The following is a 15,254-nucleotide window of genomic DNA, read 5'->3' as shown; positions in this document are numbered from 1 at the left end:
ACACACACACACACACAGTTGAAGAAGTCTGCATTTGTCTTTGTAGTTGCTGTCTTCCACGAGGACGTGAATGTAATCTGGGTACAGATACTTTACTAAAAACAGACGTTACATAAACCGCTCTGGAGAAGCTCTGATGATGAACAAGTGAATGTGATACCTCTCTCCTCATCATCCCCCATGTAGCCCAGAGACACGATCATCCCCCATGTAGCCCAGAGACACGATCATCCCCCATGTAACCTAGAGACACGATCATCCCCCATGTAGCCCAGAGACACGATCATCCCCCATGTAACCTAGAGACACGATCATCCCCCATGTAACCTAGAGACACGATCATCCCCTATGTAGCCCAGAGACACGATCATCCCCCATGTAACCTAGAGACACGATCATCCCCCATGTAGCCCAGAGACACGATCATCCCCCATGTAGCCCAGAGACACGATCATCCCCCATGTAGCCCAGAGACACGATCATCCCCCATGTAACCCAGAGACACGATCATCCCCCATGTAACCTAGAGACACGATCATCCCCCATGTAACCTAGAGACACGATCATCCCCCCCATGTAACCTAGAGACACGATCATCCCCCATGTAGCCCAGAGACACGATCATCCCCCATGTAGCCCAGAGACACGATCATCCCCCATGTAGCCCAGAGACACGATCATCCCCCATGTAGCCCAGAGACACGATCATCCCCCATGTAGCCCAGAGACACGATCATCCCCCATGTAGCCCAGAGACACGATCATCCCCCATGTAGCCCAGAGACACGATCATCCCCCATGTAGCCCAGAGACACGATCATCCCCCCCATGTAGCCCAGAGACACGATCATCCCCCATGTAGCCCAGAGACACGATCATCCCCCATGTAGCCCAGAGACACGATCATCCCCCATGTAGCCCAGAGACACGATCATCCCCCATGTAGCCCAGAGACACGATCATCCCCCATGTAGCCCAGAGACATCCCCATGATCATCCCCCATGTAGCCCAGAGACACGATCATCCCCCATGTAGCCCAGAGACACGATCATCCCCCATGTAGCCCAGAGACACGATCATCCCCATGTAGCCCAGAGACACGATCATCCCCCATGTAGCCCAGAGACACGATCATCCCCCATGTAGCCCAGAGACACGATCATCCCCCATGTAGCCCAGAGACATGATCATCCCCCATGCCCAGACCCATCCCCCATGACACGATCATCCCCCATGTAGCCCAGAGACACGATCATCCCCCATGTAGCCCAGACACGATCATCCCCCATGTAGCCCAGAGACACGATCATCCCCCATGTAGCCCAGAGACACGATCATCCCCCAGAGACATGTCAGCCCAGAGACACGATCATCCCCCATGTAGCCCAGACACGATCATCCCCCATGTAACCTAGAGACATCCCCCATGTAGATCATCCCCCATGTAGCCCAGAGACAGTCATCCCCATGTAGCCCAGAGACACGATCATCCCCATGTATCCCAGAGACACGATCATCCTCCATGTAGCCCAGAGACACGATCATCCCCCATGTAACCTAGAGACACGATCATCCCCCATGTAGCCCAGAGACACGATCATCCCCCATGTAACCTAGCCCATCCCCCATGAGCCCAGACACGATCATCCCCACGATCATCCCCCATGTAGCCCAGAGACACGATCATCCCCCATGTAACCTAGAGACACGATCATCCCCCATGTAGCCCAGAGACACGATCATCCCCCATGTAGCCCAGAGACACGATCATCCCCCATGTAGCCCAGAGACACGATCATCCCCCATGTAGCCCAGAGACACGATCATCCCCCATGTAGCCCAGAGACACGATCATCCCCCATGTAGCCCAGAGACACGATCATCCCCCATGTAGCCTAGAGACACGATCATCCCCCATGTAGCCCAGAGACACGATCATCCCCATTGTAACCTAGAGACACGATCATCCCCCATGTAGCCCAGAGACACAATCATCCCCCATGTAGCCCAGAGACACTATCATCCTCACAGTAGGCTCCTAAAAGGTGATGTACACTCACATACTAACTGCACCCTTCACGTAGCAAGAAGCTTATGCCTACATTACACAGTATCTGACCAATGGAACGAGCCCTCAAAATGAACACTTGACTAGTCTCAACTCCGTTGTATAAGCATATTTCCTGTCTGTAAGACAGTTCTGACATGTTATAATGACCGGAAACAGTCATACTCTTCCTGCAGAACATTGAGAGCAAAGACATTACAATATTGTATAACGTTGATGTGACTAATCACGCTCATTGACATGATTGCAAAACAGGAAACGGTCTATTTTCCACACAGTGAAGACTCGTCAGTCACATGGCAGAGCACCTCGGGCTGTTCCGGGCTCACCGTGCCTGCTGCAACACAACAGGAACACATAGTAGAGGGATGAAGACATCACAATGCAGAGGGAAAAGGCAAAGGAGGTCAAAAAATGGAGGGAAAATGAGAGGATGAGAGAGAGGGAAAAAAAGGGGGAAATAAAATGGTAGGAAGGGAGGTGGAGAGAGAAGGATGGAGGAGCAGAGAGGTGGATTCAGGACATGTCAGGACATGTCAGAACATGTTAGTCAGAATGCTGAGGGGCGGGCAATGCCAGGGTGGCAGAATGGAGTCACATGACCAAGCAGGCCCCAGGCGGAAGCCACGCAACCTGCAAGGCATGATGGGAAGTCCTCAGACCAGAGCATCCACTAGATGAGTGGAAGGTTTACATTACCCACAGGTTTACATTTACCATCCTTGTAGGGACCAAATAATTGATTCCCACACAAAATCACATTTTCCCCTAACCCTAAACATAACCTCTGAAACTATACGTAACCCTAAACATAACCTCTGAAACTATACCTAACCCTAAACATAACCTCTGAAACTATACGTAACCATGATGTAACAGATACCATTTCCTCACAGACTGGAAACTGATTCCAAACAGACAACTCTCATTCACAGACTTGACATGTAAACACACACACACACACACACACACACACACACACACACACACACACACACACACACACACACACACACACACACACACACACACACACACACACACACACACACACACACACACACACACACACACACACACACACACACACACACACACACACACACAGCAGCTAAAGGCAGGAAGGAGCTTGTTTTGGCAATGTTCTCAACAGCACTCCTTGTTATAAATCTCACAGCAGAGATACTACTCTGTTATTTAAGTGAGAAACCACACCCTGGTTCCCATGACTGCACTTGCAGCCTGCCTACAAGCAGAACAGCAGCAGAAAAGGGATGATTTTCATAAAAGACACATGATTCAGTCCAGTTATCAGATATGTCACCAAGGATTTACCTGATCTGCTCAGTTCTTATAGAAACTGTAATGGCACGATGGAACCACATAGCACGGTAGTCTGTCAGACTATATATCACGAGTTAGATCCAGGGCATACTGTAACTATATATGACTGGGTTAGATCCAGGGCATACTGTAACTATATATGACTGGGTTAGATCCAGGGCATACTGTAACAACTATATATGACTGGGTTAGATCCAGGGCATACTGTAACTATATATGACTGGGTTAGATCCAGGGCATACTGTAACTATACATGACTGGGTTAGATCCAGGGCATACTGTAACTATATATGACTGGGTTAGATCCAGGGCATACTGTAACAACTATATATGACTGGGTTAGATCCAGGGCATACTGTAACAACTATATATGACTGGGTTAGATCCAGGGCGTACTGTAACAACTATATATGACTGAGGTAGATCCAGGGCATACTGTAACTATATATGACTGGGTTAGATCCAGGGCATATTGTAACTATATATGACTGGGTTAGATCCAGGGCATACTGTAACAACTATAGCGCTAGGTTTGTCTCTCTGCCTATAATAATTCATCTTGAGATACTGGGCTACGATAGGGCGGTGTCTCGGTTCTGTTTTGACAAGTCTCTCCATTTCATTGATTCCTGTATCTATGCAACTCCCCCTCCCCTGTCTGGAAAATGCCAGTTTCCAGCTCTCTCTCTCTCTCTCTCTCTCCTTCAAATCAGTCCTTTCTTTATCTACTTGATCACACTCATAATATGCTACTACCTCTCTCCTTCCCTCTCTCTCTCTCAGCAGTAAGTGCAGGCCGTGTGCCTCAGACATGTCTTGACAGTAGAGATGGAGGAATGGAAAAAGTGAGTGATTGTGGGGCATTCCAGCCCAGCAAAGTCCCCCTCCTTTAGGTCTGAACTGGAACACTGATCCCTGGGCAGAACCCGACTGGAACACTGATCCCTGGGCAGAACCCGACTGGAACACTGATCCCCGGGCAGAACCCGATTAGAGTCAAGTTGCTCCTCAGAGGCTGATCCGAAGTCAGTTTTGCAGACCAGCTCCCCGAGGAGAGGAATAACTACAGGCCAGTGCCCCAAGGAGAAGAATAACTACAGCCCGGCGCCCCGAGGAGAAGAATAACTCCAGCCCGGCGCCCGAGGAGAGGAATAACTCCAGCCCGGCGTCCCGAGGAGAGGAATAACTCCAGCCCGGCGTCCCGAGGAGAGGAATAACTCCAGCCCGGCACCCTGAGGAGAGGAATAACTCCAGCCAGGCGTTCCGAGGAGAGGAATAATTACAGCCCTGCGGAATAACTACAGCCCGGCACCCCGAGGAGAGGAATAACTACAGCCCGGCACCCCGAGGAGAGGAATAACTACAGCCCGGCGCCCAGAGGAAAGGAATAACTACAGCCCGGCACCCTGAGGAGAGGAATAACTCCAGCCCGGCGCCCCGAGGAGAGGAATAACTCCAGCCCGGCGCCCCGAGGAGAGGAATAACTGTCTGTGTGTTTGTCTTACTAGAGGGTGGGACTGTGTGCGTTTCACAGAGTGTAAAATAACGATCCTAGTATGTGTGTTCTCACCCCAAGCAAGACTAACAGCAGACGCAGGGGTCAAGCACTGAAATGGATGTCGCTCAGGAAATGAAACACCCCTCTCAACTATACTAAAATCAGAGTAAATAAAAAGCTTAAACATTGAAAGAAGCACACCGTGAAGATAGTCACATTTAATGTATCTTTTCCAATTATGAATGTCAAGTAACTTTCACAGACGGACTGACAGACAGACAGACACAGAAAGAGAGAAAGACCAGTGTGCTGCCTGCACCACTACAAAACAAACCAAGAAGACATCTCACAATAGATGTCCATGTATGTAGGTTTCATTTTAAACGTAGCTACAACCTTGTAATGACAACAGACACATGAACACACACTGCACATTGGCCTCAGCATATTGTCACACACACACACACACACACACACTGCACATTGGCCTCAGCATATTGTCACACACATCCTCAAAACAACCCTGTGACGCGCAGAGACAAACAACAACCTCTACTTCCGTGTAAAACTGGAACTGACAAATACGTCTCTAGACACAGATCTAGGATCAGATTTCCTGCCCCCCCCCCCCCCCCCAGTCATAACGTTGAAAGGGGAAATCTCCTCGAACACTTATCGGTTTCCGGGTCACGGAGGAGAGGACGAATTAAAGGCTATGGAGGACAGACTTTTGCTCAATTGAGGAAAAGGCCTTTGGCTAATCAAAGAGCAAGACAGGACCAGGGGAGGGGAAATACAAACCATACTACCACCATATTGCTGTAAGACAACATGGTTAGGACAATGGCAAGGCCGATACACAACATCTATGTACAGCCTAGAAGAGAGGTTAGGAAGCTAACGCTATCACTAGAGCAGCCTGACCTCCAGCTACAGAACTAGCCCCAGGGTAAGGACACACTAGGCCACTCAAACCCCATGTCCCCCTAACCATGGCAACCACGTCACATGACCAGTAGGCCAATGACAATGCAAGACAGTGTGTAAACCTCATGACCACTTCCTGATGGCTGAAAAGTCTAAACAAACACAGGGTCCATACAGTGGGGAAGGGCGCTCAGGATGTTACAGACAACAACAACAAGTACTGTGTAGAATCTGCTCCACTTCACAGCATGACCGTAGAAGACAATGTAGTGACTTGGTTGTTAAAGGCAGAGTACTTAAGGCTACACACCTTTAAAAGTACGCTACTGTTACATAGCATTTATAACGTCACAGTTGGAAAAACTAAAATACATTTTCTACCCTAGACGGCTCTGAACTGTTCACGTCACTCAACAGAACCCTGTTTGGTAACGATGAGAGGAAGTGACACTTTCACCCTCTCCTTTCTACAGGAAGAGAAGAATGAATAAAGAGAAAACAGGAAGTCTAGACTACACACAGTCTAGCCTTCTCCTCTCTAAAAGGGTACATTCTTCTGCTATCAGATGTTTACACCATAGCAGGGGGTTGTAGTGAGGCAGCGCAGAGGAGGAATACATATCTGGCAAAGACCTTTCTGACCACACACTGTAACGTGGCCATACTGTAGGAGCTTGGGTTTACAGACAGACAGAGACAGACAGAGAGAGATAGAGACAGACACTGTAACGTGGTCATACTGTAGGAGCTTGGGTTTACAGACAGAAAGAGACAGAGAGAGAGATAGAGAGAGACACTAACGTGGTCATACTGTAGGAGGTTGGGTTTACAGACAGACAGAGATACAGACACTGTAACATGGTCATACTGTAGGAGCTTGGGTTTACAGACAGAAAGAGACAGAGAGAGAGATAGAGAGAGACACTAACGTGGTCATACTGTAGGAGCTTGGTTTTACAGACAGAAAGAGACAGAGAGAGAGATAGAGACAGACACTGTAACATGGTCATACTGTAGGAGCTTGGGTTTACAAACAGAAAGAGACAGAGAGATAGAGAGAGACACTAACGTGGTCATACTGTAGGAGCTTGGGTTTACAGACAGAAAGAGACAGAGAGAGAGATAGAGAGAGACACTAACGTGGTCATACTGTAGGAGCTTGGGTTTACAGACAGAAAGAGACAGAGAGAGAGATAGAGAGAGACACTAACGTGGTCATACTGTAGGAGCTTGGGTTTACAGACAGAAAGAGACAGAGAGAGAGATAGAGAGAGACACTAACGTGGTCATACTGTAGGAGCTTGGTTTTACAGACAGAAAGAGACAGAGAGAGAGATAGAGACAGACACTGTAACATGGTCATACTGTAGGAGCTTGGGTTTACAAACAGAAAGAGACAGAGAGATAGAGAGAGACACTAACGTGGTCATACTGTAGGAGCTTGGGTTTACAGACAGAAAGAGACAGAGAGAGAGATAGAGAGAGACACTAACGTGGTCATACTGTAGGAGCTTGGGTTTACAGACAGAAAGAGACAGAGAGAGAGATAGAGAGAGACACTAACGTGGTCATACTGTAGGAGCTTGGGTTTACAGACAGAAAGAGAGACACACAATGTAACGTGGCCATACTGTAGGAGCTTGGGTTTACAGACAGACAGAGAGATCCACCCACAGCGCAGTAGCTCACGGTGACCAGCCTATCTGTCTGTCCATCCGTCTGTCTGTCTATCTATTATTGTATTTTAGCTGACTAAGACCTGAGGCTAGAGGTCTTTCATTAAGCAAGGAGATTCACTCCAGCCCAGCTATAGGTTCCAACATGTAGACTACATGCTAAATGCTAGCCGTGTAGCTAACTGAAACTACCATCGACAAGACTGTTGAGGGGAGCAAGTAACAATGTGACAAAATTGTGCAGTTAATGGGAAAGGAAAAAAAAGACCGAATAATGAATGTAAAATGCCAGGCAAACCAATACTCTCTCAGTCTAGAAGACACACACCAACATCCCAGACCGACAAAACCCACACCAACATCCCAGACCGACAAAACCCACACCAACATCCCAGACCGACAAAACCCACACCACAAAACCCCAGACCGACAAAACCCACACCGACAAAACCCACACCGACATCCCAGACCGACAAAACCCACACCGACATCCCAGACCGACAAAACCCACACCGACATCCCAGACCGACAAAACCCACACCGACATCCCAGACCGACAAAACCCACACCGACAAAACCCACACCGACATCCCAGACCGACAAAACCCACACCGACATCCCAGACCGACAAAACCCACACCAACATCCCAGACCGACAAAACCCACACCAACATCCCAGACCGACAAAACCCACACCAACATCCCAGACCGAGATCCCAAAACCCACACCGACAAAACCGACAAAACCCACACCGACATCCCAGACCGACAAAACCCACACAAAACCCACACCGACATCCCAGACCGACAAAACCCACACCGACATCCCAGACCGACAAAACCCACACCGACATCCCAGACCGACAAAACCCACACCGACAAAACCCACACCGACATCCCAGACCGACAAAACCCACACCGACATCCCAGACCGACAAAACCCACACCGACATCCCAGACCGACAAAACCCACACCGACATCCCAGACCGACAAAACCCACACCGACATCCCAGACCGAGATCCCACACCGACATCCCAGACCGACAAAACCCAGACCGACATCCCAGACCGACAAAACCCACACCGACATCCCAGACCGACAAAACCCACACCGACATCCCAACCCAAAACCCACCGACATCCCAGACCAACAAAACCCACACAGACATCCCAGACCAAAAACCCACACCGACATCCCAGACCAACAAAACCCACACCGACATCCCAGACCGACAAAACCCACACCGACATCCCAGACCAACAAAACCCACACAGACATCCCAGACCGACAAAACCCACACCGACATCCCAGACCAACAAAACCCACACCGACATCCCAGACCAACAAAACCCACACCGACATCCCAGACCGACAAAACCCACACCGACATCCCAGACCGACAAAACCCACACCGACATCCCAGACCAACAAAACCCACACAGACATCCCAGACCAACAAAACCCACACCGATATCACAGACCAACAAAACCCACACCGACGACAAAACATACACCAACATCCCAGACCAACAAAAGGCACAATGTGACAATTAGATTGACAAGGCATATTCACCTCTTGTTTGTAAAGTCTGTTTATATACTATTGGGTCCCAGCCTGTTGGAAAAACACTTTGGCAGGAATGGTGTGGAACTCTGACATTTCTCTCTCACACACACACACACACACACACACACACACACACACACACACACACACACACACACACACACACACACACACACACACACACACACACACACACACACACACACACACAATCCCTCTAGCCTAGGTCACAAGACTGAAGGCAGAACAGGATAAATGACAAGGCCTGTGTCAACTACTAAGCAACCTACAGACCTATATGAAAAGGTTTACACATGCATGGTTATACACACACACACTCGTATCCAGAGGTGCATGCACACTCCCAAATATGTACACACACATGGAAGACCAATTGTCTTGTTGTTTCCCTTGTTCCAGATCATACCGTGCTGCAGTCAGATCACACCGTGCTGCAGTGAGCCAGATCATACCGTGCTGCAGTGAGCCAGATCATACCGTGCTGCAGTGAGCCAGATCATACCGTGCTGCAGTCAGATCACACCGTGCTGCAGTCAGTCAGATCATACCGTGCTGCAGTCAGATCACACCGTGCTGCAGTCAGACAGATCACACCGTGCTGCAGTCAGTCAGATCACACCGTGCTGCAGTCAGACAGATCACACCGTGCTGCAGTCAGACAGATCACACCGTGCTGCAGTCAGTCAGATCACAACCGTGCTGCAGTCAGTCAGATCACACCGTGCTGCAGTCAGTCAGATCACACCGTGCTGCAGTCAGTCAGATCACACCGTGCTGCAGTGAGCCAGATCACACCGTGCTGCAGTGAGCCAGATCATACCGTGCTGCAGTCAGTCAGATCATACCGTGCTGCAGTCAGATCACACCGTGCTGCAGTCAGACAGATCACACCGTGCTGCAGTCAGTCAGATCACACCGTGCTGCAGTCAGACAGATCACACCGTGCTGCAGTCAGACAGATCACACCGTGCTGCAGTCAGTCAGATCACACCGTGCTGCAGTCAGTCAGATCACACCGTGCTGCAGTCAGTCAGATCACACCGTGCTGCAGTCAGTCAGATCACACCGTGCTGCAGTGAGCCAGATCACACCGTGCTGCAGTGAGCCAGATCACACCGTGCTGCAGTGAGCCAGATCACACCGTGCTGCAGTGAGCCAGATCACACCGTGCTGCAGTGAGCCAGATCACACCGTGCTGCAGTGAGCCAGATCACACCGTGCTGCAGTGAGCCAGATCACACTTCAGTGTTACTGCAGTCAGTTCAGATTATATCCTGCTGCAGTCAGTCAGATCACACCGTGCTGCAGTCAGATCACACCGTGCTGCAGTCAGTCAGATCAGGATAATCCCTGTTGGTAAACACCACTCTAGCTCAGCCTCACTGTCCAACACACCTCCATTATTCCCACCTTCACACTACCACTCCCTCTCACTGGACACAACCTTCAGTGTTACCTTTGACCTCATTTCTACATTATATCACTGATGAGAGTATTAAAATGGCACCGTTTACAAACCCATGTATACATTTTAGCTGTGACTGCCCCACTGGTAACCTAGAGAGAGCAGACTGCCCCACTGGTAACCTAGAGAGAGCAGACTGCCCCACTGGTAACCTAGAGAGAGCAGACTGCCCCACTGGTAACCTAGAGAGAGCAGACTGCCCCACTGGTAACCTAGAGAGAGCAGACTGCCCCACTGGTAACCTAGAGAGAGCAGACTGCCCCACTGGTAACCTAGAGAGAGCAGACTGCCCCACTGGTAACCTAGAGAGAGCAGACTGCCCCACTGGTAACCTAGAGAGAGCAGACTGCCCCACTGGTAACCTAGAGAGAGCAGACTGCCCCACTGGTAACCTAGAGAGAGCAGACTGCCCCACTGGTAACCTAGAGAGAGCAGACTGCCCCACTGGTAACCTAGAGAGAGCAGACTGCCCCACTGGTAACCTAGAGAGAGCAGACTGCCCCACTGGTAACCTAGAGAGAGCAGACTGCCAGACTGGTAACCTAGAGAGAGCAGACTGCCCGACTGGTAACCTAGAGAGAGCAGACTGCCCGACTGGTAACCTAGAGCGCAGACTGCCCCACTGGTAACCTGGAGCGCAGACTGCCCCACTGGTAACCTGGAGCGCAGACTGCCCCACTGGTAACCTAGAGAGCAGACTGCCCCACTGGTAACCTAGAGAGCAGACTGCCCCACTGGTAACCTAGAGAGCAGACTGCCCCACTGGTAACCTAGAGAGCAGACTGCCCCACTGGTAACCTAGAGAGCAGACTGCCCCACTGGTAACCTAGAGAGCAGACTGCCCCACTGGTAACCTAGAGAGCAGACTGTCCCACTGGTAACCTGGAGCAGCAGACTGTCCCACTGGTAACCTGTAGAGCAGACTGTCCCACTGGTAACCTGGAGAGCAGACTGCCCCACTGGTAACCTGTAGAGCAGACTGCCCCACTGGTAACCTAGAGAGCAGACTGCCCCACTGGTAACCTAGAGAGCAGACTGCCCCACTGGTAACCTGTAGAGCAGACTGCCCCACTGGTAACCTAGACAGCAGACTGTCTCACTGGTAACCTAGAGAGCAGACTCTCACTGGTAACCTAGAGAGCAGACTGTCCCACTGGTAACCTAGAGAGCAGACTGTCTCACTGGTAACCTGGAGAGCAGACTGTCTCACTGGTAACCTAGAGAGCAGACTGTCTCACTGGTAACCTGGAGAGCAGACTGTCTCACTGGTAACCTGTAGAGCAGACTGCCCCACTGGTAACCTGTAGAGCAGACTGCCCCACTGGTAACCTAGAGAGCAGACTGCCCCACTGGTAACCTGGAGAGCAGACTGTCTCACTGGTAACCTAGAGAGCAGACTGTCTCACTGGTAACCTGGAGAGCAGACTGTCTCACTGGTAACCTAGGTAACCTGCTCAATAGTGGATTTGATTTACCTGATAAAGAACTGAAACAACACGTACAAAGAGAGAAAACAAGAATGTGTCTTAGAAAAATGCAATTTGTATTAAAAGTATTTTGAAAACAAAACAGACAGCTGTTAAAAGGTCTGAAATTAAACTTACAATCGGGTTAGATTTTTCAATGGTACATCACATTTTCTTTTAAAAACAAACATAGAACTCATTTGATTTAAGTGGTCTGGAAGAAGCGTTTGGTGTGGTTAGGTCAAGTGGTTCCAGTACCTGTGTATTTCAATGTACATTTGGCCAAACCCATGAGAGAAATTGCAAAAAAAAAAAAAAAAACGAAACGAAAAAGACAACCACCATTCCTTTTATCAAAAGGCTTTTTGTTTCATTGTTTCTTCTTCTCCCACCCCAAGAGATTATCCAAAGCAGGTGGGTTTCTTGTGGAGACACTCTGGTTGGCACTGAATTTGAAAAGGCACTCGATGCGAGGGCGGTCGGGTCGCCGTCCTCCGTCACTAAAGTAAAGGTCCTCGAACACGTTGAAGGAGAGAAAAAAAAAGGTGAGGGACACTCGTCATAACACTCCACAAAAATGCTGTCCAATTCTTACATCATTGACTTTGAAAAACAGCAACTTTGTGTGTTGTGGCCACAGAACATGACTCCATGAGGGTGGGAGAAATGTCACTCAACCCCCCCCCCAAAAAACAAGTGTGCAGCAATTAATCAAATATACATTTCTAGTCATCTCCACTTTTCAAAAAAGAAATATCCATAGCGTTTCAGGTCCCAGTCTCAAAGTCTTTGCTGTTGGGGATGTGTTACAGTTGAATGTGCAAGAGACCGGGGTTTCTAACTCAGCTGATCTCTAGATCTGACATTTATGTTGACATCAATGGTGTACATTGAGTTTGCTGCAAAGAAACACCAGCAGAGTGGAATTCCTGAAGAGTGGCCCCAGCCCTCCCTGCATGGCCACTCCCCTCCTCCCCTGTGGAATTCCTCCCCTCATTCTGTCCAAGCCCAGGGTGAGCCACGAAGAAGAACTCAACAGTACAGCCTCCCTGCAACACAACCTCAAAACACAAAAAAATATATATGGTGAAATTGAACGTCCGTTTGCGTTGAAAGATTCAGAGAACATCTCAACATTGCACCGGGCAAACTGTTTTCCAAGGATGCAAGTGCCAGTTTGAAATTGTAACTATTTTCCCAGAACATTCAAGTATTCTGCCATGTAAACACTGGTATCGATGAGATTTCTGTATTTTCTAAGCGTGTGCAACACATAGTAAGTAGTACGACACTTTCCAATACTAATGACAGTTAACACCAAAGTATTGCCTGTTTTTATCTTCAAGCTAAACTTGTTAGTTCTCGATTCTTGTTGGTTTAACTTTACATTAATATTAGGAATGGCTAACTCACCATTTGCAAACTTTAAAAAAAAAACGATTTTTTTTTTTTCTCACTCAGATTCCCCTTTTAAATAATAACACAGGACGAGCAGCACTGGTCGTCTCCACCTGGTGCTGAAGCATAGTTCATCTGTCTGACAATCTCTGCAAACAGTTCGTCCACTGAGCCTTTATTTTTGGCTGAAGTTTCCATAAACGGGCAATTCCACTCATCCGCAAGCGCTTTCCCCTCCCCGGACGAGACCTCCCTCTCGCCCTCCAGGTCCACTTTATTCCCGACCAGAATCATCGGCACCCTCTCGTTCCGTTTCACCCGAATGATCTGATCCCTCATTGGTTTGATGTCTTGGAAGCTTTGTTGGTTGACCAAGCTGTAGACTAGGATGAAGCCCTGCCCGTTTTTGATGTACAGGTCTCGCATGGAGGCAAACTGCTCGGTCCCCGCCGTGTCCAGTATCTCCAGAACGGAAGGAGATGAGTCCACCTCGATCTCCTTTCGGTAGAAATCCTCTATCGTGGGATCATATTTCTCTATAAAGGATCCAGTTACGAATTGCACAGTCAATGCGGATTTTCCAACTCCGCCGGATCCGAGCACCACTACTTTGTATTCTCTCATGGTTCTGAAAACAGCCCTCTCTCGTCTCTGATTCCTCTCGAAAGCGCTCCCCGTCCGCTAGTAGTCCCTCTGTATTTCAAACCGAAGGCAGCGACGCCGTTGTGCCTCTGGACGCAGTTTTCAGCCCAAATTCGCAAGTTCAGTGTGAGAGTAAGATGGGTTCCGACCGTGACCCAGCATTAGAAATGTGACATGTTGAGCTCCACCGCTTTTTGAACCTTGTGCAATGTCTGTGTTCGTGGAGTGGCCACCGCGCGCTCTCTTCCTGCCCGCACTCCACAGAACGTAGCCAACGTGTTCACGTCACAAGCTGAAGAGTTTGCGCTCTGTTTTCTTAAAGGCGCAGACACACACCCTGGCCGCTGTCAAAAAGCAGGAGTTGGCCACAGGAAACTGCCACACCTTTGGCATGCTTGCATGAATAAAGCTTGAGTCACAATGTTTGACTCATTGCATTTTCGGCCTAGGTTGCACACCTCAAACCGACATAGATGTCTGCTTAGCGTTGTTTTATTTCTTAAAGAATAAACAATGCTGAGTTGGTAAGTTCTGTGGTAGGCTCTGACATATTGCTTTCAGGTGATATAGCCTAGGCCCTATAGTGGATATAAAAAAGGACCAGGGACTATGTGTTCGCCTGGGACTAAATTACTGTTACCGTAAATATAATATGTATCGGAGAATGTTGATATTAGTGAGTTACGTATTCACACCACTTCACTTCCCGACAGGCACAGTCTCACACCCACCCACATGAAACATTCTGCCACTGATAGATAGTACAGTCCAGTGGACAACCATGTCACGAAACATAGCAGCACTGCATCATAATATGTGAGACTATTGATTGTTTTCCAGCCTCATCTATCATTTGAAAAATATGTTATACAATAAAACCCTTTATTTATCCCTCTGTGCAAGTTATTTTAGTTCTGACCTGGTGTTACCTATGGGGCTGGGAAAGTCTTAAGGTTTGTCCCACCTCTCTGTGGGTGTCTGTGACATGTTACCATTGAGCTGACTGGAACCAGCCTTGTGCTATTGGTTGAGTCATCACAGGTGACTGCTATTGGTTTAGTTATCACAGGTGACTGGAACCAGCCTTGTGCTATTGGCTGAGTCATCACAGGTGACTGCTAGGGGTCATGGAGCACAGAGAGATCACAACAGAACCAGAATTGTTGGCACATAGCTGTG

At 48.8% G+C, this 15,254-nt stretch overlaps 1 protein-coding gene across 1 annotated transcript; it reads right to left on the bottom strand.

The window, feature by feature from the left end:
• Positions 1-12,093: 12,093 nt before the first annotated feature.
• LOC123992501 (ras-related protein Rap-2b) lies at positions 12,094-14,350 on the bottom strand. The gene is made up of 2 exons (XM_046293691.1): positions 13,449-14,350; positions 12,094-13,096 (listed from the first exon to the last, which is right to left on the bottom strand). Exon 1 carries the CDS (start codon positions 14,055-14,057, stop codon positions 13,506-13,508), a length of 552 nt encoding a protein of 183 aa, XP_046149647.1. The 5' UTR covers positions 14,058-14,350; the 3' UTR covers positions 12,094-13,096; positions 13,449-13,505.
• Positions 14,351-15,254: the final 904 nt, after the last annotated feature.

Source organism: Oncorhynchus gorbuscha, linkage group LG13 (genome assembly GCF_021184085.1).
Source record: "Oncorhynchus gorbuscha isolate QuinsamMale2020 ecotype Even-year linkage group LG13, OgorEven_v1.0, whole genome shotgun sequence".
Lineage (NCBI taxonomy): Eukaryota > Metazoa > Chordata > Actinopteri > Salmoniformes > Salmonidae > Oncorhynchus > Oncorhynchus gorbuscha.
The sequence above is the reverse complement of the archived record's forward strand: the minus strand, read 5'-3'. Positions and strand labels throughout refer to the sequence as shown.

Coding starts and splice junctions, on each gene's coding strand:
- LOC123992501 (XM_046293691.1), bottom strand. CDS start 14,057: ATGAGAGAATACAAAGTAGTGGTGCTCGGATCCGGCGGAGTTGGAAAA.